Source organism: Littorina saxatilis, linkage group LG2, assembly GCF_037325665.1.
Source record: "Littorina saxatilis isolate snail1 linkage group LG2, US_GU_Lsax_2.0, whole genome shotgun sequence".
NCBI classification, from domain to species: Eukaryota; Metazoa; Mollusca; class Gastropoda; order Littorinimorpha; family Littorinidae; genus Littorina; species Littorina saxatilis.
In genome coordinates, this window is record NC_090246.1 from 56,616,045 (window position 1) to 56,643,855 (window position 27,811).

The 27,811-nt window shown below is 49.2% G+C and overlaps 1 protein-coding gene and 1 non-coding gene across 3 annotated transcripts in view; both read left to right on the plus strand.

The window, feature by feature from the left end:
- The window catches only part of LOC138959313 (zinc finger ZZ-type and EF-hand domain-containing protein 1-like), a 115,672-nt gene that overhangs the window by 26,102 nt on the left and 61,759 nt on the right, over nucleotides 1–27,811 (plus strand). For both annotated transcript variants that reach the window (XM_070330738.1, XM_070330739.1), the window contains exons 25-35: nucleotides 759–852; nucleotides 1,206–1,311; nucleotides 8,844–8,914; nucleotides 9,297–9,404; nucleotides 10,120–10,348; nucleotides 11,737–11,864; nucleotides 12,807–12,935; nucleotides 13,987–14,091; nucleotides 25,210–25,277; nucleotides 26,596–26,758; nucleotides 27,096–27,207. In XM_070330738.1, the coding sequence (XP_070186839.1) occupies nucleotides 759–852; nucleotides 1,206–1,311; nucleotides 8,844–8,914; nucleotides 9,297–9,404; nucleotides 10,120–10,348; nucleotides 11,737–11,864; nucleotides 12,807–12,935; nucleotides 13,987–14,091; nucleotides 25,210–25,277; nucleotides 26,596–26,758; nucleotides 27,096–27,207 (1,313 nt within the window). The remainder of the gene's footprint in view (nucleotides 1–758; nucleotides 853–1,205; nucleotides 1,312–8,843; nucleotides 8,915–9,296; nucleotides 9,405–10,119; nucleotides 10,349–11,736; nucleotides 11,865–12,806; nucleotides 12,936–13,986; nucleotides 14,092–25,209; nucleotides 25,278–26,595; nucleotides 26,759–27,095; nucleotides 27,208–27,811) is intronic.
- LOC138960582 (5S ribosomal RNA) lies at nucleotides 2,765–2,883 on the plus strand. The gene has a single exon (XR_011454056.1). It is a non-coding gene; the product is annotated as a 5S ribosomal RNA (ribosomal RNA).

Consider the following 27,811-nt stretch of genomic DNA (forward strand, 5'->3'; position numbering starts at 1 on the left):
ACATCAGGTACTCACATTACAGCCCATAAAAGTATTCTTCTGTGTGGTAATCCATAAATCACTTCTTGTAGAGCTTCCAGAACACTGTATCGCTTGAAAACAGGTCTACGAGTTGAGGTCCAACTTTCAGCCGCCATTGTGAATGGCGAGAATGCTAACACAGTTTTCAACATGTGGTAGAACGTGGTAGCAACTTTAGTAACTTATCTGAACGGTCTATGGGAAAGAACTGTGTTTAGAACCCCCACAAGTTCTTGGACAGTGGTTACCTCCCATTTAGTTTTCAGAAATGTCCTGAAATGTTGGTGACACAAATCCCACGTATGAGATACGGTTATGGGCGTACGACAAACCAAAAATGACCACGTATTACATACGGGGTGGGCAGTGAAGGGGTTAACCCACCAGGTGGCAGCGACCGGGATTCGAACTCACGACCTCCCGATTAGGAGGCCGACGTCGTACCACCACGCCACTGCGCCCGTCCACAGACCACATGTCATTGCCGATGCCACTGTATGGCTTAGGTTTTGACTCTCCTGAATAACAAGGAGATGCTTTGTGGTGAGAATGTTGTCCTAGAATTTGTTACCGTTGTGGTACTGCTGACAATGTTGTCGAAGAATATCTGTCTCATAAATCAACTGATGGAATGATGCTTTGTTACTGTTGCAGTTCTCGCTGTGGTGAGAATGTTGTCGGACAATGTATCTGTCTTGTGAATGAACTGATGGAATGATGTTTTCTTACGGTTGCAGTTCCGATGAGAAGTGGAAGAGCTGCAGTCTGCTGCTGCTGGAGCTGCTTCACAGGCTGATTTCCCACCTTTCCCTGCAGAACTCCACCTCCAAGGTAAGCCGTATCGCTGTTGTGTGCAAACTGCCGGACTGCTTTGTGCTTTCGAAGACCATACCGAATTACAGATAGCGCATATGAAAAACGAGAATTTTTTGATAGAATGAATTTTTAATGTCATGAACTAGGGAAATGGATGCTGAGTAATATGCGGGGAAAAAAAACAAAGCACATTTGTGGATAGACTTGATTGACCCTGAGTCCACTAAGCTGAAAGTGTAAAAGATCATCACCTGCTGTCCACCTGTGTTGTGTGACAAATGTCACCTTTTTCCATTTTCGTGTCACATTTTTTTCCTGTTATTATTATCATCTGTATACAATTTTTTTCTGTGAAATTTGTTGTGCAGGAGACTGCAGAGATGCTGTTCCAACACCTGTGCACACAGATTGACGACCCCCAGATTGACCACAAAAGCAAGGCCTACCGACTGGCAGAACAGCTCATTGTGGATGGTAGGCATTGTACAATAATGCCTGATGCCTAGTTGTGCTTGTGTAGGATACGAAAATAGCCTTTACTTTGTATTGTGAACATATTTAGAACAGGGTTCAGTGTACATGCTTGAGATATGACTACATTTTGTCCTCTTTCACATTGTGTTGAGCATCTGTGAATAGCTGCTGAATCATTTCAATATGCTTCAAGGTTATTTGCTTTAGACCTCCAGAAATCTGAAAAGATTAGTTCTTGAAAAAGAGAGAGCCTGAAAGTTAGGGTACAATTACAATGGTTATGAACAGAAAATCTGAGGAAACAAAGCCTTAAAGGAGATGGAGTCTTAAAAGGGGGTTCTACTGTATCTGAATACATTTTGCGATGTGATTGTTAGAGAAGGAGATGCTGGAACAATGGTCAGTGGAAGGCTGATCTAGCTAAACCTACTGAAAAAGACATTTTATCCGTCTGTCACTTGTTGTCAATATAACACTTACCTCGACAGTACTATTCTTGCACATTATCTATTATAGGCCGAAAAAATTGGACAAAACGCTGAGTGGGTACAATTATCTCCCATAACCATGCGCCACCGTGGATCCCAAGCACTGTCCGAGTGCTTCCCCCTTACAGGATGTAGGTGGCGCGTCCTCTTTCTTTTTTCGCGCGTGTCAGACCGGCTGTGTTTCTGCTACGCTCCCGGATTATTTTGGACTAAGAGGCTTCTTTTCTGTGTGGACTATCACCTGTTGGATTATTGTGTGTTATTCCACTTCTGGCTTGAGGCTACGTTGTGTTTCCTTCAACTTGTGCCTCCGTTTTTGTGTGGCGGACTCGGCGTGCCTCCCGTCCTACTTCGTGGTGACCGGTCGTCTGCTTCTCGTTTCGCCGCATTCACTTGAGTATTGACCTAAATTTTCTTTGAATTTTGTTAATTCTCGGTCTTTAAGGGTACGTACAGGGCGAGGTAGGATGTCTCGTCCTGTTTTGGGCTCTGGTTCTACGGAACCAGAGTCTGCCGGGGGCAACCCTTCTCCGGGCGCCCAGCGTCATGTTTTACGCACGGAGAAGGGGATCTTTCGGCGCTCCGACTCTCCCTCCCCAAACGCTTTGCGTTTGCGGCGAGGGAGGGCGGAGAAAGCCTGTTTGAGCAAGCTCAATGCGAGCTTGCTCAAACAGGCTGGGCTTGAGCCTGGGACTTCGGGCGGGGCTGCGCCGTCGAAGGTTCGGGGAAGGTCGAGGGGAAAGAAAAAGCTTCTTTCTCCTTCTCCTTCAGTGGAACAAGCTTCCCCCCCTTCGACGCCGTTGTCCGGCCCTCAGTCTCAGGCTTCAGCTCCTCCCGGTTTCAAGCCTGGGGGGAAGGTTTCCTTCTCCTCCCTGGCTCGAATCCGGGGGCAGGTCGATTCCCAACCCTCTTTGGGGGTTGGTGAATCCGATCTAGGGGCTACTGGAGAGACTCAGGTTTTGACAGCCAACGGCCATACCACGTTGTAAACACCGGTTCTCGTCCGACCACCGAAGTTAAGCAACGTCGGGCCCGGTTAGTACTTGGATGGGTGACCGCCTGGGAACACCGGGTGCAGTTGGCATTAAAATCTTCCTTTTCCGGTGCCTCTCCTGTGCCCTCCTCGGTTTCCACCGCTGTGGAAGCCAGGAGGGACACGGGTCCTCCTCTGAACTCCCTCGCTGGGTCGTCTGCTGCTGTTTCGACAGTAGTTTCGGCCTCCTGGGGGGGGAGATCGGAGGAGATGACGGGGTCTCTGAATTCCCTCCCCGCTGGGGTTGGGATGCGAATTGACCCCGTTCAGGGCGGTCCTGTGGGGGCAGGGGTTTCAGGCTTCGTGCCTACGACCACTGCTACTACGGTTCCCTCTGACGTCCGTGTGACTGGTGGCTGTCCCTCTTGATAAGACGCTCCGGCCGACTAGTTACTGGACGTGGAGGTGTTCGACAGAACGTGGTACTTCTGTCGAATGGTCAGGGCGACGGGAACATTGTTTCTGTTGCTCAGACCGACACCTCCGACCGGACCGTCTTGACCCCACGCCATTCCTTAGCGTCTGGTGTTCGGGTGACGGATGGTCCGGACCAAGGGTCCGGAACGTTCCAGGCTTACGGGTCGGGATCGAACCGGACCCACGGGTCCCGACTGGACTTGACCTCCGGGTTTGGTCCGGACGGGACCCATGGTACGGGACCGTACCGGACCTTAGGGTCCGGTGCGGGACAGTACCTCTGGCCCTTGCCGGACCCCCGGACCTACGGGTCCGGATGGTACGGTACGGGACCAGTGGTTCGGTCGGGACCGGACCACCCGACCACCTCTGTTGGTCTGGGTGGTCTGGCACCGAACCGGAACACACCGGACCACCGGACCTACGGGTCCGGATGGTACGGTACCGGACCAGTGGTCCGGACCACTCGACCACCTCTGTTGGTCCGGGTGGTCTGGCACCGAACCGGACCATGCCGGACCTACGGGTCCGGATGGTACGGTATGTCTACGTCCGACCGAGCCACCCGAACACTTTTGTGGGTACGGATGGTTCGGTACCGAACGGGACCTCCGGATGCTACGGGACCGGACCGAACCTACGGGTTCGGATGGTCCGGTACCGGACCAGTGGTCCGGTCCGAACCGGACCACCCGACCACCTCTGTTGGTCCGGATGGTCTGTCACCGAACCGGACCATACCGGACCACCGGACCTACGGGTCCGGATGGTACGGTAGGTCCACGTCCGGACCGAACCACCTGAACACTTCTGTGGGTACGGATGGTTCGGTGCCGTACGGGACCTCCGGATGGTACGGGACCGGACCACAGGACCGGAACACCGGGCCACCCTATCGGATCGGTCCGGACCACCCGACCACCTCTGTTGGTCCGGATGGTCTGGCACCGAACCGGACCTACGGGTCCGGATGGTACGGTATGTCCACGTCCGGACCGAGCCACCCGAACACTTCTGTGGGTACGGGTGGTTCGGTGCCGAACGGGACCTCCGGATGGTACGGGACCGGACCGGACCTACGGGTCCGGATGGTCCGGTACTGGACCGGTGGTCCGGTCCGGACCGGACCACCCGACCACCTCTGTTGGTCCGGATGGTCTGGCACCGGACCATACCGGACCACCGGACTTACGGGTCCGGATGGTACGGTGTGTCCACGTCCGGACCGAACCACCCGAACACTTCTGTGGGTACGGATGGTTCGGTGCCGAACGGGACCTCCGGATGGTACGGGACCGGACCGGAACACCGGACCGGAACACCGGACCACCCTACCGGACCGGTCCGGACCACCCGACCACCTCTGTTGGTCCGGATGGTCTGGCACCGAACCGGACCTACGGGTCCGGATGGTACGGTACGTCCACGCCCGGACCGAGCCACCCGAACACTTCTGTGCGTACGGATGGTTCGGTGCCGAACAGGACCTCCGGATGGTACCGGACCTACGGGTCCGGACCTACGGGTCCGGATGGCCCGGTGCCGGACCACCCGACCACCTCTGTTGGTCTGGGACCTAACCACCCGAACACTTCTGTGGGTACGATGGTTCGGTGCCGAACGGGACCTCCGGATGGTCCGGCACCGGACCGGACCACCGGACCGGATCGGCACCCCCGACCGGACCGGACCATTTCTTTTCTGATCAGACCCGATGGGTTCCTGTTCAGTCTATAAATGGCGGGGGTTCGTTGGCTGGGCTGACCCAACAGTCGCAGGGTTGTTGTTTTTCTCCCCCTTCGGCTGCTGGAGACGTTTCGTCTTTGGGGCAGGGGTCTTCGCGGCCTCTTGCTTCTGTGGGCGTTTCTTCACAGCCTGCTTCATCGCTTTCGGCTCTTCCCCCTCAAGCTCCCTACACTCCTGCTTTTGAGGAGTTGTCGGGAAGTGAAGAGGAGAGTGAGTCGGAGGACGATAGGGAGGAGGATCAGGGTCGCCCTGAGGTTAACACTGATCCTCTACCCTTGCCGGTTTCTGATGGAACTTCCGAAGCTATGCTTCGTACTTTCCAACAGTACATGACAGACATCACGCGGCGTCTTGACGTCACGGATGCCTCTCTTAAGCGTCTGTCGTCTAGTGTTGACACACAGGACCTGGACCCGGGGTCTGAGGACGAGAGGCAGGAGGCTCGTCCTCGCACAGCTAGAAGGACGTTTGAACAGTTTCAGGACGTCCTTCCCTGAGACGCCCTCTCGTCCTTTGAGTCCGCTTCGGCCCGGGCGCGGGAGGCTCACGCCGCGTCTGCCGGCGGCTCGTTTTATGAACGATCCGTCCGCCGGCAATTCGCGTTCCACCCTAGTCTTAGTGCCACGGTGGAAGCGGCAGCACATCGCCTGAGGAGTACAGATTCACGTGCAAACGCGACCTATGTTCCTCGGGAGGACGCGGGTTCAGTGCCATGCTTTCCTTCGGGAGGCGCACCTCCACTGTTTCCTCGTGTCCAATCTGTTTCGTCCCTCCCTTTTCCCTTTGACTCTCGAACTCTCCCTTTCCAGACTTCGAGTGTTTAGGGTGGGGCTGACGGTGATGTGTTCGTTGGGGAGGTGCCTTCGGTCAAGAAGGTGGAACTGAGCTCTGCTTCGTTCCACAATCTTGAGGCCACCGTTTCTTCCACAGTCGAGGCCCAATCACAGGCCTTGACATGGATGAGCACGCTGTCCACACTGTTGGACCCTCCCGATCGGGCAGAGTCCGATTCCACTCGGGTCCTTGACACGGTTCGAGTGGATCGGGCTTTGCATGCCGTGCGATCGTGCGTGACGTCTGCGGCAGAATTGGCCATTGGAACACGGGTCCACTTTATTGGCCCTGTTCCGTGATCATTTTCTGCCTACTTCTATAGTGCCTCCGGATATGAGGAAGAGTCTGAGGAACACGTTTCCTCAGCCTTCTTCCCTCTTTCATCCGGACACTGTTCGTTCTGTGGTGGAGTCCACACGCCAGAGGAACACTGATTCTCTGATGGTTGGCCTCGCTGCTTCGGCGACGGCGGCGGGGAGTAAGAGAAGTGCTACAGTCACCTCCAGCTCCCAGCCTCAGAAGAAGAAGAAGAAGAAGAAGCCAGTTTCACTGCCTCCTTCTTCCTCCTCTTAGGCGCCTGTTGCGTTCTCAAGCAAGACGAAGGGTGCTCAGACAGGTAAGGGGAAGCAGCACCACCAGGAGGGGTGGTCGCAAGCCTGCGCCTGCCCACCAGCAGAATTTTCAGTGAGTCCCGGCCCTACGTTGACGCCCCCTCAAGTTGCCCCTCTTTCGTCCGTCGGTTCCCTTTTTCGGGCCCGCGGCATGTGGGGCAGACTGGTCTCCAACCAGTTTTTCTTGAGGGTGGTGTGGTCGGAGTTTTCTCTACCGCTGTCGTCACAACCTCCATTGTCCGCTCTACCCTGGACGTTCCCCCCTCCTCGAGACCCTGCCAGATGGCAGGCTCTTCAGGACGAGGTGAACTCGTTGGTCGAGAAGAAGGCGGTCTACCCCCTTTCTCAGCCTTCTCCGGGGTTCTGCTCCCGCCTGTTCACCGTCCCCAAAAAGGACGGCCGGTTCAGGCCGGTGTTGGACCTCTCCACCTTGAACTTGTACTTTCACAGGTGCAAGTTCAAGATGGAAACCCCTTCGTCGGTCCGGTTGGCCATCCGGCCAAACGATTGGGCCATGTCTGGGACCTCCAGGATGCTTACTTCCACATCCTGGTGGCCCCGGGGTACCGACATCTGCTCCGGTTCGTTTGGGAGGGCACAGTGTTCGAGTTTCGGGCCCTCCCATTCGGCCTGTCCTTGGCCCCTCTGATTTTCAACGGGGACAACAACACCACATGCTTAGCTTACCTTCGCCACCAGGGGGGCACCAATTCTCGGTCCCTCTACCTGTTGGCGGAGGAGATTCTGCTCTGGTGCCAGACCAATCAGGTCCGGATGTCAGTCCAGTTCGTTCCGGGGAAACTGAACGCCCTGGTCGACATTCTCAGTCGGGGCGATCAGGTTCTCTCCACAGAATGGACCATCGCTCACAACGTTCTACAGCGTCTGTGGGCAAGGTGGGACCGTCCTCTGATCGATCGGTTCGCAACTCGATTCAGCGCTCGGCTTCCCAGGTACGTCAGCCCCTTTCGAGACATGAATGCGTTCCACTTGGACGCATTCACTCTCTTGTGGAGGCTCCTCGATGCTTACGCCTATCCCCCGACATCTCTGATTCCGAGGGTGCTGGCAAAATATCTGCAGGAACGACCAAGACTGATTTTGGTCGCGCCTTACTGGCCAACAGCTCTGTGGTTTCCAGATCTTCGCGGTCTCACCCACGTAGACCCTCTACCTCTGGATCTGGACGGGGGAGGTCTGCTCCAGCCTCGATCATGCCTCCCTCATCCACGTCCAGAGAGTCTGTGCTTGACCGCATGGCTCTTGTGCGCTCCAAACTGCTTGCACTAGGATTGCACAAGAGTTCAGTAGAGTTTTCCTTGAACGCTAAGAGGCGATCAACTAATCAGCTCTACGACTTACGCTGGAGAGCTTGGGCCTCCTTCGCCTTGTCCAAGGGGATAAAGCCGTTTTATCCCTCAACACAGGACTTGGCCAACTTCCTGGTGGAAGTGTATCAAAAGAAGAGTCTTTCTTCTAAGACTCTTCTTGGATACAGATCTGCCATCGCTTCCACGATTGCGGCCGCTACTGGTCGCAGACCTGAACACTTGATCAGGTCCTCCCTCATCGCTAATGTCCTTTCGGGTATTAGCAATGCAGCGGTGTCTAAACCTCGGGTTTCATTTCCCAAGGGGGATGTCTTTCTGGTCCTCAAACTCCTGCGTAGCAATGAGTTTGAACCCCTGGCAGGCATCAGTATCAAGTTGCTGATTTTTAAGACTAATTGTTCCTCATCGCTTTAGCCACTTGCCGTAGACTCAGTGGTATTCAAGCTTTGAGTGGCCTGGACTTTGACATTGAGTTCACCACACAGCAGTGGTTGCCAGCATGGTCACGTCAGTCTAAGGTATGTTTCTTGGGTATATTTTCTTTTACGGTAGTACTGTTCGAAAATTGCCTGGGTATCTTAATCCTTGGATTTAAGTGATTTTGATTAAGGAGTTTAATACTCTACATATCACCCTCACACCACTCTGGTATTCTGTGCAAGAATAGTACTGTCGAGGTAAGTGTTATATTGACTGTAAGGCTTCTTTTTAAGCCTACTGTCTATATGATACTTACCGAGACAGTACTATTAGAGTTTCCCTCCCGCCTCCCCTCTTGATATGTTATGGGCTTTTTGAGGGTCTGCAGCTCATAAAGAAAGAGGACGCGCCACCTACATCCTGTAAGGGGGAAGCACTCGGACAGTGCTTGGGATCCACGGTGGCGCATGGTTATGGGAGATAATTGTACCCACTCAGCGTTTTGTCCAATTTTTTCGGCCTATAATAGATAATGTGCAAGAATAGTACTGTCTCGGTAAGTATCATATAGACAGTAGGCTTAAAAAGAAGCCTTACAATCTGTAATATTGATTTAACTGAAGGATGCATTGTAGTTGTGTTTTGTGTGCAGGTGCCTCTCTGTTCTTCCCGGACAAAGAATCCAAGCGACAGCGTCTTTTCTCCATGATGAACAATGTGGATGTGAGTAGTGCATCACAAGTTTAGGCCTTCATCTTTTCTTTTTTGTTTGCCATTAGCTTGATTATGCCTTTGTGGTTTTATTTGCTGAGAGAGAGAGAGAGACAGAGAGAGAGTATGCGTGAGTGCGTTTATGTGTGTGTGAGAGAGAGTATGTGTGCATGCATGTGTCTGTCTGTCTGTCTGTGTTCATGCACACACTTGTCTTGATACAAACTTGCATAGAAGAGTTTACAAAAGCTTGTTAACAATCTGTCATTTATGATAGTTCATCAAACTGAAGAAAATACCATGAAATGAAGCCTGTGATGTTGAATATTTCTGAAAATGTCAAGTATGACAGGGATGATCACTGATGACGACAATGCAGACTGTTGTTTTGCAGAAGCTGGCAACTGCCCCATCAGTGACGCTGGTGTTCCAGTCGCTGTGTCAGTATTTCAGTGCCGTCGACCCCCACGGCCTGCTGGACCTGCCGAAAGTGCCCACTGAGGTAGTTTCTGTGAAGAGTTTTATCCCTGTTTGTAGTACAGTGGAACCCCGCTTTGAAAACCAAAAAAAAATCTGACAAAATCAGGTCTTATAAAGGAGGGAGTCTTAAAAGGGAGGTTCCACTGTACCCTATTTTTTTTCGATTACATTATGTGAATTCAACTACAAGGAGTTACCTTACTTATGTGTGCTACACTGAGTAAATGTCCCTTGTGCTAGCCTGAGAAAGTGTCTCTTGTTAGCAACATTTTTATTTGGCGAAAATGTCTAATGATATATTGTATTGAAAGATTGTATATTTTGATTGTTGTTGTATGGTTTGTGAGTCGGCTATTACGTACACAAATGTTAGTGTCATTGCATGCACAACAATGTACAATGAAATGGTTGCACGTGTTACAGACCTCAAAATCACTTCTGAACAATGAACAGCAGCCAGTGGGTAGATACACAGGAAAGAAAAATCCAAGCAGCAGCTCATACACATTTTAGGAACAACATAATGAATAAGGGAGATGTGAGATGGAGGTGGAAGAAAAAATGGGAGGGTGGGGGGAGGTAGTGGTGGTGGGGGGTGCGAGTGAAGGGCAAGGGGATGCAGAGGGAAGGGGCTGAAAATAAAACCCTAAGGAAATAATTATACCTGTACTTTAGCTGAAGTAGTCATCCAAAACTAGAGGTGAGAAATAATGTGGCAGCACCTCTTTCCGTGACAGACGTTTGACTGTGGACCGGTGCTGGACGTGATGCGGACGCTGGTGGTGGTGGCGGGGCAGGAGCTGGCCATGGCCATGTCTCGTGACGAGGACAACATCCAGATCACGCACCTCATCCGCCTCATCAGCGCCCTGCAGACCTCACTGCTGGTCTGGTGCTGGCAGCAACTCACGGAGCAGGAGAGCTCGGACCAGCTCAAGGCCACTGCTTCCAGCATGCTGGTCACATGTGAGTTCAGTGGTCAGATGAGTCTTTAGCCTAGTGGTTGACTGCCAGATACGCTGGGAAAATTAATCTGTCAGAGTATTTGCAGTTTGTGAAGTTTTAGGACACAAAAATTGTAAACGATTGAGTTTAAACACACTTAGTGAAAAGTTAATGTGAATTGTACAACAAAACATTGAACAAATAGCAAAATCTAACCCTCCAAAATGTTCAGTACACAAATGTGTCAAGAATTGCTTTAAGTAGTGTTCACAGTAAATGTAAGATATACCTCTTCCTCACTTTCCTAGTTCTGAAAATGGAGGTAAGATTATTTACATGGGTCCTTTCCCCAAATTCTCTTCACTTTGCATAACAGACTTTCTATTTCTGTAGTCATTTTTTTCTTGTTTAGATTATATGCCACTGCCTGCTCTTTTTTTCGTTTCATATTCACCGAAGGAGGGCACATAACAGAAAGTCTCACCATTATAACATCTGTTTGAGAAACTGTCTTGGCTTACAGCAAGTTTCAGTACAGTGGAACCCCCCGTGTAAGACCTCAACAAATGTGAGAAAATCAGGTCTTAAAAAAGAGGGAGTCTTAAAATGGAGGTAAATTTACAGAGGTTATGAACAGAAAATTCCGGGCGGGGATGTAGCTCAGTCGGTAGCGCGCTGGATTTGTATCCAGTTGGCCGCTGTCAGCGTGAGTTCGTCCCCACGTTCGGCGAGAGATTTATTTCTCAGAGTCAACTTTGTGTGCAGACTCTCCTCGGTGTCCGAATAACCCCCGTGTGTACACGCAAGCACAAGACCAAGTGCGCACGAAAAAGATCCTGTAATCCATGTCGGAGTTTGGTGGGTTATAGAAACACGAAAATACCCAGCATGCTTCCTCCGAAAACGGCGTATGGCTGCCTAAATGGCGGGGTAAAAAAACAGTCATACACGTAAAATTCCACTTGTGCAAAGAACACGAGTGTACGTGGGAGTTTCAGCCCACGAACGCAGAAGAAGAAGAAGAAGAAGAAGAGAAAATTCTAAAAAGCAAGGTCTTCTTCTTCTTTTCGATCGCCGATCACACTTGGAGTCCAGATCTTGAGATATAATTAGTGGTCCTCTGCAGCGCAGCCACTGGCCCGTACAGCTTGTTGTGCAGGGACTCCGGCATTGGCCAGATTTCCTCTCTCAGCACCTGGTGGTTCCTGCAGTCTCGTAGGATGTGGGCCGTGTCCTGCTCTGCTTCCCCACAAGAACACATGGGGGAGGGCACAACATGCAGCTTCTTGTGGAGATGCTGGTTAAGTCTGTTGTGTCCCGTTCTCAGGCGGAAGATGACCACCTGCTGTGGAAGCAAGGTCTTGAAAGGGGGGTTCCACTGTGTTCTCTGAACCTAACACTGTTTTCAGACTCGACTCACCTGGCGGGCAAGGCAGTGGAGGCGTGCCAGCTGCTACAGAAGAAAGAGAAGACCAAGCTGGAGGAATACGTGAAGAACATGAGTCCTGCCTTCCTCTCCTCCATCGTCAGACAGCTGGTCAGCTTGTCTTTGTCTTCATAGCAGTGTCAATATTCTCACAGTGATAGTAATTGTGTTGATATTCTGACAGTGGTAGTAATTGTGTTAATATTCTGACAGTGATAGTAATTGTGTCGATATTCTCACAGTGATAGTAATTGTGTCAATATTCTCACAGTGATAGTAATTGTGTTAATATTCTCACAGTGATAGTAATTGTGTCAACAAATGTGAAATATTTAACTCATTGCGTACAGATCCTGAGATAATTTGTACCACAACCATGTCAAGTGTTGACTTCTGTCAGTGATAGTTATGGTGTTAATATTCTGACAGTGATAGTAATGGTGTTGATATTCTGTCAGTGATAGTAATGGTATTGATATTCTGACAGTGATAGTAATGGTATTGATATTCTGTCAGTGATAGTAATGGTATTGATATTCTGTCAGTGATAGTAATGGTATTGATATTCTGTCAGTGATAGTAATGGTGTCAATATTCTGTCAGTGATAGTAATTGTGTTGATATTCTGTCAGTGATAATTTGTACCACAACCATTTCAAGTGTTGACTTCTGTTAGTTAAAACATTAACATCTCCCAAACAATCTTGTTCAGTTTCAAAGAATAAGTGCCTAATACAGTGAAGCTGTTTGTGGCACTACAGTTTTGTTTGCACCTTTCTTCAAAGTTAACCTCAGAGCAGAAGTTGTGCTGGTCTCCAGCAGCTACTGCCCAAAATGGGTTAAAGAAACCACATGTAGTTAACTCTGGACTAAACGTTCATATTATATTGTTGCGAGTTCTTCTTCTTGTCGATTACACGTCTATATTGTCAATCCTGGACAGCGAGACAAATGATACTGTATTTAGTTGCGAGCAAGGAGTGCTCTCTGATTTGCGAAATCATATGCATGTACAGTAAATGTTGGTCTCATTTCACAACTGTTTTGTTTCAGGTGCTGATTATGATGTTTCTGGTTGACAGTCTTGACTCCAACGCCAGAGTCACTGTTCTGCAGAGCTTCTACGCTCTCTTTGAAGCGCTCAGTGCACTGGAGAAAAGTGCTCCGTCACTATTCCCAGAGGTATATATTAAGGCGGTCCTGAATTGAGCCTGAAGTCGACTTCACAAAGACTTCGCACCAAAAACCCAGTGCTAAAGCTTCGTACGGCCAGCAATGCGGAGTATACTTTGCTTAGTCGACTTCGCCCAGTTAAGGACAGGCTTAAAGCTACCTCCGCATTGTGCATCCCACGTATGCTTCACCTCCCGTACCCCCCGCGGGTTAGGGGGAAGAATTTACCCGATGCTCCCCAGCATGTCGTAAGAGGCGACTAACGGATTCTGTTTCTCTTTTTACCCTTGTTAAGTGTTTCTTGCATAGAATATAGTCAATTTTTGTAAAGATTTTAGTCAAGCAGTATGTAAGAAATGTTAAGTCCTTTGTACTGGAAACTTGCATTCTCCCAGTAAGGTAATATATTGTACTATGTTGCAAGCCCCTGGAGCAAATTTTTGATTAGTGCTTTTGTGAACAAGAAACAATTGACAAGTGGCTCTATCCCATCTCCCCCCTTTCCCCGTCGCGATATAACTTTCGTTGTTGAAAACGACGTTAAACACCAAATAAAGAAAGAAATCACCTCCCCTGGTTCTAGCTCTGTGCAGGTTGCTGTTGCTGTGTCAGTGTTTGCCGGCAGTGTACAAACAGCAACAGGTTTTTAACATAAGAAAAGGCTTGAAGCTGACTAGATATCTGGTACAATAGTACCTTTAATATGAAGCCCCTCCAGTGAGAGTGTGCCTCTGAATAAAGAACATAGCTTGTGTTCTGCTATAGTCATATCTGCGATGTGAAGTACCTCCGACGAGAGGACACCTTCCATGAAAGGACACTGTTGTCCCTTTGGATTTTTCTCCACCAAAATATACCTGTCATGACAGACCACCTGCAATGTAGGGACACCTTAGGCTGATCCGAAGGGTGTCCTTTCATTGCAGGTACCACCGTACTGTATGAATTTAAATGCCGAAAATGTAGTGACACTTTTGGCAGGTCCCAGGAAGTGTCCCCTTATAACGGGTACCATTGCACCAGAAAAGAGAGGCATGTACATGGTTTACTTTACCTGCAGATGACAAGTGAGAACTGGTGCGACATGAAGAACGAGGACATTGTTCTTCGCACATGGGAGGTGGAGTCTCCCCACAACTATGACAACAACTCTTCAATCACACAGGTACTGTGTTGTAGTGTAAACTCTATTTGGTGATTAACCTTTTACAGTGTTCAAAGAGGTTGTTAGAAATGTCCTTGAAAGTGTTGAAATATCTTTGTGCTGCCTACTACGTCAATATAACACTTACCTCGACAGTACTATTCTTGCACATTATCTATTATAGGCCGAAAAAATTGGACAAAACGCTGCGTGGGTACAATTATCTCCCATAACCATGCGCCACCGTGGATCCCAAGCACTGTCTGAGTGCTTCCCCCTTACAGGATGTAGGTGGCGCGTCCTCTTTCTTTTTTCGCGCGTGACAGTAGGCTGTGTTTCTGCTGCGCTCCCGGATTATTTTGGATTCTAGAGTCTTCTTTTCTGTGTGGATTACCACCTGTTGGATTTTTGTGTGTTATTCCACTTCTGGCTTGAGGCTACGTTGTTTTTCTTCCAACTTGTGCCTCCGTTGTTGTGTGGCGGACTCGGCGTGCCTACCGTCCTACTTCGTGGTGACCGGTCGTCTGCTTCTCGTTTCGCCTCATTCACTTGAGTATTGACCTAATTTTCTTTGAATTTTGTTAATTCTCGATTTTTTAAGGGTACGTACAGGGCGAGGTAGGATGTCTCGTCTTGTTTTGGGCTCTGGTTCTACGGAACCAGAGTCTGCCGGGGGCAACCCTTCTCCGGGCGCACAGCGTCATGTTTTGCGCACGGACAGGGGGACCTTTCGGCGCTCCGACTCTCCCTCCCCAAACGCTTTGCGTTTGCGGCGAGGGAGGGCGGAGAAAGCCTGTTTGAGCAAGCTCAATGCGAGCTTGCTCAAACAGGCTGGGCTTGAACCTGGGACTTCGGGCGGGGCTGCGCCGTCGAAGGTTCGGGGAAGGTCGAGGGGAAAGAAAAAGCGTCTTTCTCCTTCTCCTTCCGTGGAACACGCTTCCCCCCCTTCGACGCCGTTGTCCGGCCCTCAGTCTCAGGCTTCAGCTCCTCCCGGTTTCAAGCCTGGGGGGAAGGTTTCCTTCTCCTCCCTGGCTCGAATCCGGGGGCGGGTCGATTCCCAACCCTCTTTGGGGGTTGGTGAATCTGATCTAGGGGCTACGGGAGAGACTCAGGTTTCGACTTCTTTCTTTTCCGGTGCCTCTCCTGTGCCCTCCTCGGTTTCCACCGCTGTGGAAGCCAGGAGGGACACGGGTCCTCCTCTGAACTCCCTCGCTGGGTCGTCTACTGCTGTTTCGACAGTAGTCTCGGACTCATGGGGGGGGAGATCGGAGGAGATGACGGGGTCTATGAATTCCCTCCCCGCTGGGGTTGGGATGCGAATTGACCCCGTTCAGGGCGGTCCTGTGGGGGCAGGGGTTTCAGGCATCGTGCCTACGACCACTGCTACTACGGTTCCCTCTGACGTCCGTGTGACTGGTGGCTGTCCCTCTATGAAACGCTCCGGCCGACTAGTTACTGGACGTGGAGGTGTTCGACAGAACGTGGTACTTCTGTCGAATGGTCAGGGCGACGGGAACATTGTTTCTGTTGCTCAAACCGACACCTCCGACCGGACCGTCTTGACCCCACGCCATTCCTTAGCGTCTGGTGTTCGGGTGACGGATGGTCCGGACCAAGGGTCCGGAACGGTCCAGGCTTACGGGTCGGGATCGAACCGGACCCACGGGTCCCGACTGGACTTGACCTCCGGGTTTGGTCCGGACGGGACCCATGGTACGGGACCGTACCGGACCTTAGGGTCCGGTGCGGGACAGTACCTCTGGCCCTTGCCGGACCCCCGGACCTACGGGTCCGGATGGTACGGTACGGGACCAGTGGTCCGGTCGGGACCGGACCACCCGACCACCTCTGTTGGTCCGGGTGGTCTGGCACCGAACCGGAACACACCGGACCACCGGACCTACGGGTCCGGATGGTACGGTACGGGACCAGTGGTCCGGTCGGGACCGGACCACCCGACCACCTCTGTTGGTCCGGGTGGTCTGGCACCGAACCGGAACACACCGGACCACCGGACCTACGGGTCCGGATGGTACGGTGTTTCCACGTCCGGACCGAACCACCCGAACACTTTTGTGGGTACGGATGGTTCTGTGCCGAACGGGACCTCCGGATGGTACGGGACCGGACCGGACCACCGGACCGGACCGGACCACCGGAACACCGGACCACTCGACCGGACCGGACCGGACCACCGGAACACCGGACCACCCGACCGGACCGGATCGGCACCCCCGACCGGACCGGACCATTTCTTTTCTGATCAGACCCGATGGGTCCCTGTTCAGTCTATAAATGGCGGGGGTTCGTTGGCTGGACTGACCCAACAGTCGCAGGGTTTTTGTTGTTCTCTCCCTTCGGCTGCTGGAGACGTTTCGTCTTTGGGGCAGGGGTCTTCGCGGCCTCTTGCTTCAGTGGGCGTTTCGTCACAGTCTACTTCATCACTTTCGGCTCCTCCCCCTCAAGCTTCCTACACTCCTGCTGTTGAGGAGTTGTCGGGAAGTGAAGAGGAGAGTGAGTCAGAGGACGATGGGGAGGAGGATCAGGGTCGCCCTGAGGTTAACACTGATCCTCTACCCTTGCCGGTTTCTGATGGAACTTCCGAAGCTATGCTTCGTACTTTCCAACAGTACATGACAGACATCACGCGGCGTCTTGACGCCACGGATGCCTCTCTTAAGCGTCTGTCGTCTAGTGTTCCCAACCCTTCGGTTGACACACAGGACGTGGAGTCTGAGGACGAGAGGCAGGAGGCTCTCCCTCGCACAGCTAGAAGGACGTTTGAACAGTTTCAGGACGTCCTTCCCTCCGACGCCCTCTCGTCCTTGGAGTCCGCTTCGGCCCGGGCGCGGGAGGCACACGCCGCGTCTGCCGGCGGCTCGTTTTATGAACGATCCGGCCGCCAGCAATTCGCGTTCCACCCTAGTCTTAGTGCCACGGTGGAAGCGGCAGCACATCGCCTGAGGAGTACAGATTCACGTGCGAACGCGACCTATGTTCCTCGGGAGGACGCGGATTCAGTGCCGTGCTTTCCTTCGGGAGGCGCACCTCCACTGTTTCCTCGTGTCCAATCTGTTTCGTCCCTCCCTTTTCCCTTTGACTCTCGAACTCTCCCTTTCCAGACTTCGAGTGTTCAGGGTGGGGCTGACGGTGATGTGTTCGTTGGGGAGGTGCCTTCGGTCAAGAAGGTGGAACTGAGCTCTGCTTCGTTCCACAATCTTGAGGCCACCGTTTCTTCCATTGTCGAGGCCCAATCACAGGCCTTGACATGGATGAGCACGCTGTCCACACTGTTGGACCCTCCCGATCGGGCAGAGTCCGATTCCACTCGGGTCCTTGACACGGTTCGAGTGGATCGGGCTTTGCATGCCGTGCGATCGTGCGTGACGACTGCGGCAGAATTGGCCATTGGAACACGGGTCCACTTGTTGGCCCTGTTCCGTGATCATTTTCTGGCTACTTCTTTAGTGCCTCCGGATATGAGGAAGAGTCTGAGGAACACGTTTCCTCAGCCTTCTTCCCTTTTTCATCCGGGCACTGTCCGTTCTGTGGTGGAGTCCACACGCCAGAGGAACACTGATTCTCTGATGGTTGGCCTCGCTGCTTCGGCGACGTCGGCGGGGAGTAAGAGAAGTGCTACAGTCACCTCCAGCTCCCAGCCTCAGAAGAAGAAGAAGAAGAAGCCAGTTTCACTGCCTCCTTCTTCCTCCTCTCAGGCGCCTGTCGCGTTCCCCCCTGCGGCCCCGGCTTCTCGTGCTCCCAAGCGTAAGAAGAAGGGTGCTCAGACAGGTAAGGGTAAGCAGCACCACCAGGGGGGTGGTCGCAAGCCTGCGCCTGCCCGCCAGCAGAATTTTCAGTGAGTCCCGGCCCTACGTTGACGCCCCCTCAAGTTGCCCCTCTTTCGTCCGTCGGTTCCCTTTTTCGGGCCCGCGACATGTGGGGCAGACTGGTCTCCAACCAGTTTATCTTGAGGGTGGTGGGGTCGGGGTTTTCTCTACCGCTGTCGTCACAACCTCCATTGTCCGCTCTACCTTTGACGTTCCCCCCTCCTCGAGACCCTGCCAGATGGCAGGCTCTTCAAGACGAGGTGAACTCGTTGGTCGAGAAGAAGGCTGTCTACCCCCTTTCTCAGCCTTCTCCGGGGTTCTACTCCCGCCTGTTCACCGTCCCCAAAAAGGACGGCAGGTTCAGGCCGGTGTTGGACCTCTCCACCTTGAACTTGTACCTTCGCAGGTGCAAGTTCAAGATGGAAACCCCTTCGTCGGTCCGGTTGGCCATCCGGCCAAACGATTGGGCCACGTCTGTGGACCTCCAGGATGCTTACTTCCACATCCTGGTGGCCCCGGGGTACCGACATCTGCTCCGGTTTGTTTGGGAGGGCACAGTGTTCGAGTTTCGGGCCCTCCCATTCGGCCTGTCCTTGGCCCCGCTGATTTTTACAAAGGTGGTCAAGGAGCTGGCGGCGTTGGTCAGAGCTCAGGGTGTGCGTCTGCGTCAATATTTGGACGATTGGCTCACCCTGGCCCAGTCTCGCGATCAATGCCTCCAACACACCCGGCAGGTCCTGGAACGGACCCATGCTTTGGGGTTCCAGATACAGTGGCACAAGTCAGACCTCGTGCCAGCCCAGCAGTTTTGCTACTTGGGGATGGCGTTCGACACAGTGCTTTACACTGTGTCTCCCTCCCCGGACAGAATCCTCTCCCTGAGGCGAAAGATCCTCTCCATTCAGGCTTGCCGCGCTGTTCCTCACAGGCGGCTGGCGGAACTGTTGGGTTCCATGGAGTCTGTCGCTCTGCTGCTGCCCCTTGCAAGGCTACACAAACGTCCCCTGCAACGGGCAGTAGCAGATCGGACTTCCAGGCCTCTCGATTACACCGAGTTGGTCCAGATCGGGCCTTGGTTTCACGAGGCTGTAGTCCAATGGCTGGACCCGATCTGGCTCAACTCTGCGGTGCCTATCCAACCGAGACGGCCGTCTCTCTTCCTGTACACCGACGCTTCTACGCGGGGTTGGGGGGCCCACCTGGACCTGCACGAGGCCCAGGGGGTCTGGACCCAGGAGGAGTCCCTCCTACACATCAACTTTCTAGAGTTGGAGGCGGTTCGTCGGGCTCTGCTGGAGTTTCGCCTCCTGATTCGGGATCAGGATGTGTTGGTCCACGGGGACAACACCACATGCCTAGCTTACCTTCGCCACCAGGGGGGCACCAATTCTCGGTCCCTCTCCCTGTTAGCGGAGGAGATTCTGCTCTGGTGCCAGACCAATCAGGTCCGGATGTCAGTCCAATTCGTTCCGGGGAAACTGAACGCCCTGGCCGACATTCTCAGTCGGGGCGATCAGGTTCTCCCCACAGAATGGACCATCGCTCACAACGTTCTACGGCGTCTGTGGGCAAGGTGGGACCGTCCTCTGATCGATCTGTTCGCAACTCGATTCAGCGCTCGGCTTCCCAGGTACGTCAGCCCCTTTCGAGACACGAATGCGTTCCACGTGGACGCATTCACTCTCTCGTGGAGGCTCCTCGATGCTTACGCCTATCCCCCGACATCTCTGATTCCGAGGGTACTGGCAAAGTATCTGCAGGAACGGCCAAGACTGATTTTGGTCGCGCCTTACTGGCCAACAGCTCCGTGGTTTCCAGATCTTCGCGGTCTCACCCACGTAGACCCTCTACCTCTGAATCTGGACGGGGGAAGTCTGCTCCAGCCTCGATCAGGCCTCCCTCATCCACGTCCAGAGAGTCTGTGCTTGACCGCATGGCTCTTGTGCGCTCCAAACTGCTTGCACTAGGATTGCACAAGAGTTCAGTAGAGTTTTCCTTGAACGCTAAGAGGCGATCAACTAATCAGCTCTATGACTTACGCTGGAGAGCTTGGGCCTCCTTCGCCTTGTCCAAGGGGATAAAGCCGCTTTATCCCTCAACACAGGACTTGGCCAACTTCCTGGTGGAAGTGTATCAAAAGAAGAGTCTTTCTTCTAAGACTCTTCTTGGATACAAATCTGCCATCACTTCCACGATTGCGGCTGCTACTGGTCGCAGACCTGAACACTTGATCAGTTCCTCCCTCATTGCTAATGTCCTTTCGGGTATTAGCAATGCAGCGGTGTCTAAACCTCGGGTTTCATTTCCCAAGTGGGATGTCTTCCTGGTTCTCAAACTCCTGCGTAGCAAGGAGTTTGAACCCCTGGCAGGCATTAGTATCAAGTTCCTGACTTTTAAGACTGTGTTCCTCATCGCTTTAGCCACTTGCCGTAGACTCAGTGGTATTCAAGCTTTGAGTGGCCTGGAATTTGACATTGAGTTCACCACACATCAGGTGACGTTGGCTTTCCTACCAGACTTTCGAGCCAAGAATCAGAATGCCTCGGAGTTGTCCAAACCAGTAGTCATTCAAGCCTTGGCTCCCACTCTTGAACATGATGACCCTGATCGCTTCCTCTGCCCAGTACGTGCCCTTAGAGTGTACCTGGATAGAACACGTAGCTTTCGGTCTTCTAAGCGGTCACTGTTTGTCTCGCTTAATCCGAAGTACCAATCGGATATTTCTAGACAAACTTTAGCTCGTTGGCTGACCTTGCTTATCAAACAGGCTTATGTTCATGCTCAAGTGGATGTGGTCCCTGACATCAGGGCACACGAGATTCGGGCTATCGGCTCCTCGTTGGCGCACGTGCGGGGTGCCTCGCTCCAAAGCATAATGGCGGTCGCGTTCTGGAAGACTCCAGCCACGTTTATTAACCACTATATGCGAGACTTTTCCAGTCTCAGGCTTGACCAGTCGTATGGCATTGCCAAAGCAGTGGTTGCCAGCATGGTCACGTCAGTCTAAGGTATTTTTCTTGGGTATATTTTCTTTTACAGTAGTACTGTTCGAAAATTGCCTGGGTATCTTAATCCTTGGATTTAAGTGATTTTGATTAAGGAGTTTAATACTCTACATATCACCCTCACACCACTCTGGTATTCTGTGCAAGAATAGTACTGTCGAGGTAAGTGTTATATTGACTGTAAGGCTTCTTTTTAAGCCTACTGTCTATATGATACTTACCGAGACAGTACTATTAGAGTTTCCCTCCCGCCTCCCCTCTTGATATGTTATGGGCTTTTTGAGGGTCTGCAGCTCATAAAGAAAGAGGACGCGCCACCTACATCCTGTAAGGGGGAAGCACTCAGACAGTGCTTGGGATCCACGGTGGCGCATGGTTATGGGAGATAATTGTACCCACGCAGCGTTTTGTCCAATTTTTTCGGCCTATAATAGATAATGTGCAAGAATAGTACTGTCTCGGTAAGTATCATATAGACAGTAGGCTTAAAAAGAAGCCTTACATTCTATCTTAAGGGGAGGTGGGCCAGTGCACTACCTTTTTTTCAATTTTGAATGTTTTATTGTGTCTGAATGTTATTTTATGAAAGAAATGAACAAATGATGACAAAGAATAGTCACTTTTTGTATTTTCGGTTGCTGGTTTTTGTTTTACGCGACAAAAACAGTCAAAATACAGACAAAAGTGGAGTACAGGAGATACACGGATTTTCATCAGATGTGATTGTCACACTTCTAATTATTGTTTTATTTTATCCTTCTGGGTATGCTCTAGGGGATTACGAAGCAGATTTTGTTTATCATATTTATATTTGGAGTTAGGAACACTTCTTTGTTACAACTGTCAAACTTTAGGGTAACGCTTGCGAAATTATTTTTTGAAATAATCTGGATATGACTATAATAAAATTTCAGCAAAATCCCTTCGTAATCCCCCAGAATGTTATATTCTGCACAAACTACAAAAGAAAATATTGCTCTAGCTAAATTACAGCCTGAGAAATCGCGTAACCCAAGACGTAACCGTAGGCAAAATGGCTGAACTGAGAAAAACGACATTGAAGATTGAACACCACAGAAACACTATTGAAACAGACACACAAGGACAAAACTGTGTTATGAATGAACAGCTTAGTTTATTTGAATTGCAATCTACTTAGCCTTTAGCACGTCAGCAGAGAATTTATGCGTCCATCCCTTCTTTCCCTCTGTCAACCAGCATGGGGATACTGCCCCAGCGCTAAACGTGTATCAATGACCCGATTCTCGTTTGTATTTGCATGCGAGAATAACGGTATTTTTAACGGTAACTTACTTGAGCCAGAACGAGACTTATTTCCTTCCGTTATCTCGTCGATTTGTTGGTTTCCTCGAAGTTTTCTGCTTTTGTTTTTACATCGATACAGTACTTTGGTGCTTCGACAAGCAAGATGGAGGATGATGAGTTTGAAACTTTCGTTTGAGTTGTTTTTTGACAACAAATCGTACGTGGAATCTGAACGATTTACTGAGGAAGCTCTTCGCAATGAACTGTGTATCGCGGTGAAGAAAATGACACAGTTCGTCAAGACAGTGACGGAATTTACGAAAGTGCAGATTGATATAAACAGTTGCTGATCCAGTTTCGTTCGGGAAATGGCAGGCCCAGCAAACATTACCGATAATCTGACTGATGTTGGATACTTTCTCCTGTTTTTGTTTTTTTGCGTAGCAAATGCTCAACTTGCTTGTCGAGGAGATACTGCACAGAAACTGACTCAAATTCAGCGCAAAGCAAGCCAGTGCCGAGACGTAAAAAGTGTGCTGCATGGCGTGTTCGGAAATGGCGACCTGTGGATCTGCGTGGAGATCAAAGCTTTCCTCTGTATCGGAAACACCGACAGAATCCAAACTTTGGCCTAGTACCAGCGGAACTACTTGTTGTTGCTAACCGAACTAATAAAGACATTGTCCTTTTTCTTATTTCGAGCCATTGTTATCGTATCAAAGGTTGTTTCTCAAGGAAAAATTCGCTTTCGGTTGTCACCGATCGTTTGATGTGTAACCAGGATGTTGTAAAACCGAGTGAACTTCGGGTGTTCCCGTCATGGCCGAGAGTCTCTTCGGTAGTTTCCGTATGCAAAATTCGTAAGCTGAGCATGCGCACTCACAAAGTAAACTGGTTCCCGATTTCGGTTTATGAAACGAACCAATGGATGTCGAGTACCTTCCAAATAAGGACATTTCCGTTCGATTACGATTGCTGCCTTTGCAACGGACAAGTGGCTGAGTGAATGGAACATTCATCAAAACACTGATGTCATGTTATAGGTCAAGAGCTGCTGCGCAGTTTCGTATGTCGTGAATGCACTGTTTTGCTGAGGACAAAGCCGTAACTAGCCTTTGAAATGAGACATTTTTTGGCGGGGGAATATCGACTACAGAAGACAATCAATGCCACACATGTTCACATTTTGTCTTTATTGACAGATAAATAGGACACTTTTGACAAAAACACCGACACACATGGATGATAGGTATGTTATGGAAACATAATCTGCTAAAATACCCAAAACAGCTTACGAATTTTGCATACGGAAACTACCGAAGAGACTCTCGGCCATGACGGGAACACCCGAAGTTCACTCGGTTTTACAACATCCTGGTTACACATCAAACGATCGGTGACAACCGAAAGCGAATTTTTCCTTGAGAAACAACCTTTGATACGATAACAATGGCTCGAAATAAGAAAGAGGACAATGTCTTTATTAGTTCGGTTAGCAACAACAAGTAGTTCCGCTGGTACTAGGCCAAAGTTTGGATTCTGTCGGTGTTTCCGATACAGAGGAAAGCTTTGATCTCCACGCAGATCCACAGGTCGCCATTTCCGAACACGCCATGCAGCACACTTTTTACGTCTCGGCACTGGCTTGCTTTGCGCTGAATTTGAGTCAGTTTCTGTGCAGTATCTCCTCGACAAGCAAGTTGAGCATTTGCTACGCAAAAAAAACAAAAACAGGAGAAAGTATCCAACATCAGTCAGATTATTGGTAATGTTTGCTGGGCCTGCCATTTCCCGAACGAAACTGGATCAGCAACTGTTTGTATCAATCTGCACTTTCGTAAATTCCGTCACTGTCTTGACGAACTGTGTCATTTTCTTCACCGCGATACACAGTTCATTGCGAAGAGCTTCCTCAGTAAATCGTTCAGATTCCACGTACGATTTGTTGTCAAAAAACAACTCAAACGAAAGTTTCAAACTCATCATCCTCCATCTTGCTTGTCGAAGCACCAAAGTACTGTATCGATGTAAAAACAAAAGCAGAAAACTTCGAGGAAACCAACAAATCGACGAGATAACGGAAGGAAATAAGTCTCGTTCTGGCTCAAGTAAGTTACCGTTAAAAATACTGTTATTCTCGCATGCAAATACAAACGAGAATCGGGTCATTGATACACGTTTAGGCGCTGGGGCAGTATCCCCATGCTGGTTGACAGAGGGAAAGAAGGGATGGACGCATAAATTCTCTGCTGGCGTGCTAAAGGCTAAGTAGTTTGCAATTCAAATAAACTAAGCTGTTCATTCATAACACAGTTTTGTCCTTGTGTGTCTGTTTCAATAGTGTTTCTGTGGTGTTCAATCTTCAATGTCGTTTTTCTCAGTTCAGCCATTTTGCCTACGGTTACGTCTTGGGTTACGCGATTTCTCTGGCTGTAATTTAGCTAGAGCAATATTTTCTTTTGTAGTTTGTGCAGAATATAACATTCTGGGGGATTACGAAGGGATTTTGCTGAAATTTTATTATAGTCATATCCATATTATTTCAAAAAATAATTTCGCAAGCGTTACCCTAAAGTTTGACAGTTGTAACAAAGAAGTGTTCCTAACTCCAAATATAAATATAATAAACAAAATCTGCTTCGTAATCCCCTAGAGCATACCCAGAAGGATAAAATAAAACAATAATTAGAAGTGTGACAATCACATCTGATGAAAATCCGTGTATCTCCTGTACTCCACTTTTGTCTGTATTTTGACTGTTTTTGTCGCGTAAAACAAAAACCAGCAACCGAAAATACAAAAAGTGACTATTCTTTGTCATCATTTGTTCATTTCTTTCATAAAATAACATTCAGACACAATAAAACATTCAAAATTGAAAAAAAGGTAGTGCACTGGCCCACCTCCCCTTAATAATCACCAGCCTTTTAAGATTCTTAACAAAATCGTGTGTGATATTTCTCAACATTGTGGGTCATCAAATATTTATTTGTGTATAATTATGTATGTACTGACAATATGAACTTATCTTTCTATTGCAGGTGTTTTCTTGTCCAGGTGCTACAAAATTCATCATTGACTTTGACCCCAGATGTGAAACGGAGAGAAGGTGAGTACATTTCACACTTGTTTTTTCACTTTATGTCAGTTGTATTATTTTTACACACTTGTAGACCCTGGTCAGCTTATAGCTTTTACTTGATGCCAGTGCTTTTCCTGAAGTAACATCTTACAACGTTTTAATAAAGACTCATTGATGGTGATTATTGGAGTGCTGTAATATTCAAACACTCATTTGTGAATGTACCTCCAAGAGCTGTTTTGAGTTTTGTTTCATGGTTGCTTCATGTACAGTGGAACCTCCCTTTTAAGACCCTGTTTTCTTAGACTTTCTGTTCATAACCTCTGTAAATTTACCCTCATTTTAAGACTCCCTCCTTTTTACATTTAGTCAAGTTTTGACTAAATGTTTTAACGTAGAGGGGGGAATCGAGACGAGGGTCGTGGTGTATGTGCGTGTGTGTGTGTGTCTGTCTGTGTGTGTGTGTGTGTAGAGCGATTCAGACTAAACTACTGGACCGATCTTTATGAAATTTGACATGAGAGTTCCTGGGTATGAAATCCCCGAACGTTTTTTTCATTTTTTTGATAAATGTCTTTGATGACGTCATATCCGGCTTTTCGTGAAAGTTGAGGCAGCACTGTCACGCCCTCATTTTTCAACCAAATTGGTTGAAATTTTGGTCGGGTAATGTTCGACAAAGCACGGACTTCGGTATTGCATTTCAGCGTGGTGGCTTAAAAATTAATTAATGACTTTGGTCATTAAAAATCTGAAAATTGTAAAAAAAAGATGTTTTTTATAAAACGATCCAAATTTACGTTTATCTTATTCTCCATCTTTTGCTGATTCCAAAAACATATAAATATGTTATATTCGGATTAAAATCAAGCTCTGAAAATTAAATATATAAAAATTATTATCAAAATTAAATTTTCCAAATCAATTTAAAAACACTTTCATCTTATTCCTTGTCGGTTCCTGATTCCAAAAACATATAGATATGATATGTTTGGATTAAAAACATGCTCAGAAAGTTAAAACGAAGAGAGGTACAGAAAAGCGTGCTATCCTTCCCAGCGCAACTACTACCCCGCTCTTCTTGTCAATTTCACTGCCTATGCCGTGAGCGGTGGACTGACGATGCTACGAGTATACGGTCTTGCTGCGTTGCATTGCGTTCAGTTTCATTCTGTGAGTTCGACAGCTACTTGACTAAATGTTGTATTTTCGCCTTACGCGACTTGTTAAGACCTGATTTTGTCAGACTTTTGGAGGTCTTAAAATGGGGTTCCACTGTATCATGAATTGTGGAATGGAAGCAAAATTTTACGTGAATTTACACGGAAAATGTTTGTCGTGAAAGGTACGACTACCTGGAGTTCACGGACGCCAAAGGTGTGAAGGTGCGTTACGACCAGAAAGTGGGGACCAACAAGTGGCCCAAACAGGTCCACTTCACCGGACCACACCTCCACTTCATCTTCCGCTCCGACAGCAGCAACACCGAGTGGGGATACAAGTTCAAGGTCAGTACTAGAAAGATCGTTATCAGTGCTTGTGTGGATGATGGCAGTTGTTGTGGTAGAAATGTTCAGGACATTGGTTTGTTAATCTTTGTTGAGATCAATGATGAGGATACTTGGAGAATGCCCCATGTGTGTGTCTTTGATTTTTAGCACAGAGAAATTATCTATGATATGCTATACAGTGAGATTTAAAACTGTCTTGTTGAAACCGAAAAAAAGAATTAAGAAAAAGAGGGAAAGGAAGAATTTCAAGTATACCTTTTTGGTTGCATTCTAATCACTATCATATGTTGTTTTAGATAAACAAGGGGATTCTCTTCTGTTTGTTTTGCTGCAGGTCACTGCCAAAGGAAGTCCTGACATTCCCCTGTCCTGGGCCTATGATCTACAGCTGGGACTGACACGGCTGTTTGGCTGTCTGTGTGGCGCAACCTTGGCTGCAAACCCTGGTCAGTATTTGATATTTAGTAATGTTTAGGCGGAGGCTTGAGCTGCTATTCTTGGGACAAAGAATCATACCGTCAAAATGTGGGTGCTTCCCAATTTCCTGTTCTCTTGTACTGAAAATGAATGTTCGAGCTGTCCAAAGCACTAGATTCATGGTGCAAAAGAAGGAAAGAATGACAGTGGTCACAAATTATTGTTTGCCAGTGGTACACATTATTTCTCAACAGTCTGGTACAGTAGAACCTGTCTGTAATGACAACCAAAGGGACCAACCAAAAGTCGTCGTCATAGCCAGGTGCATAGATAACAAAACTTGTCCATGGTCTTTTGGGGTGGTCCTTGTAGACAGTTTGTTGTTACCTAAAAAGGGTTCGCTACAGAAGGTTTGACTGTACTAACAAAATGTATATAAATCTGAGTGTTGCTGCACATTGAATAAAGGATCAACATTTCACAGAAACACATGCTTCGGCTTATGTTTGCTGGAAGTAGAGGGAGACAAATAGGGACAACAAAGAGAATAAGTGAAACAAGTAAGATGTATGTAGCATGCAGAAAAGGCTAAAGAAACATGCATGAAATACAGCTGTGTGTTTGCTGCCTGCA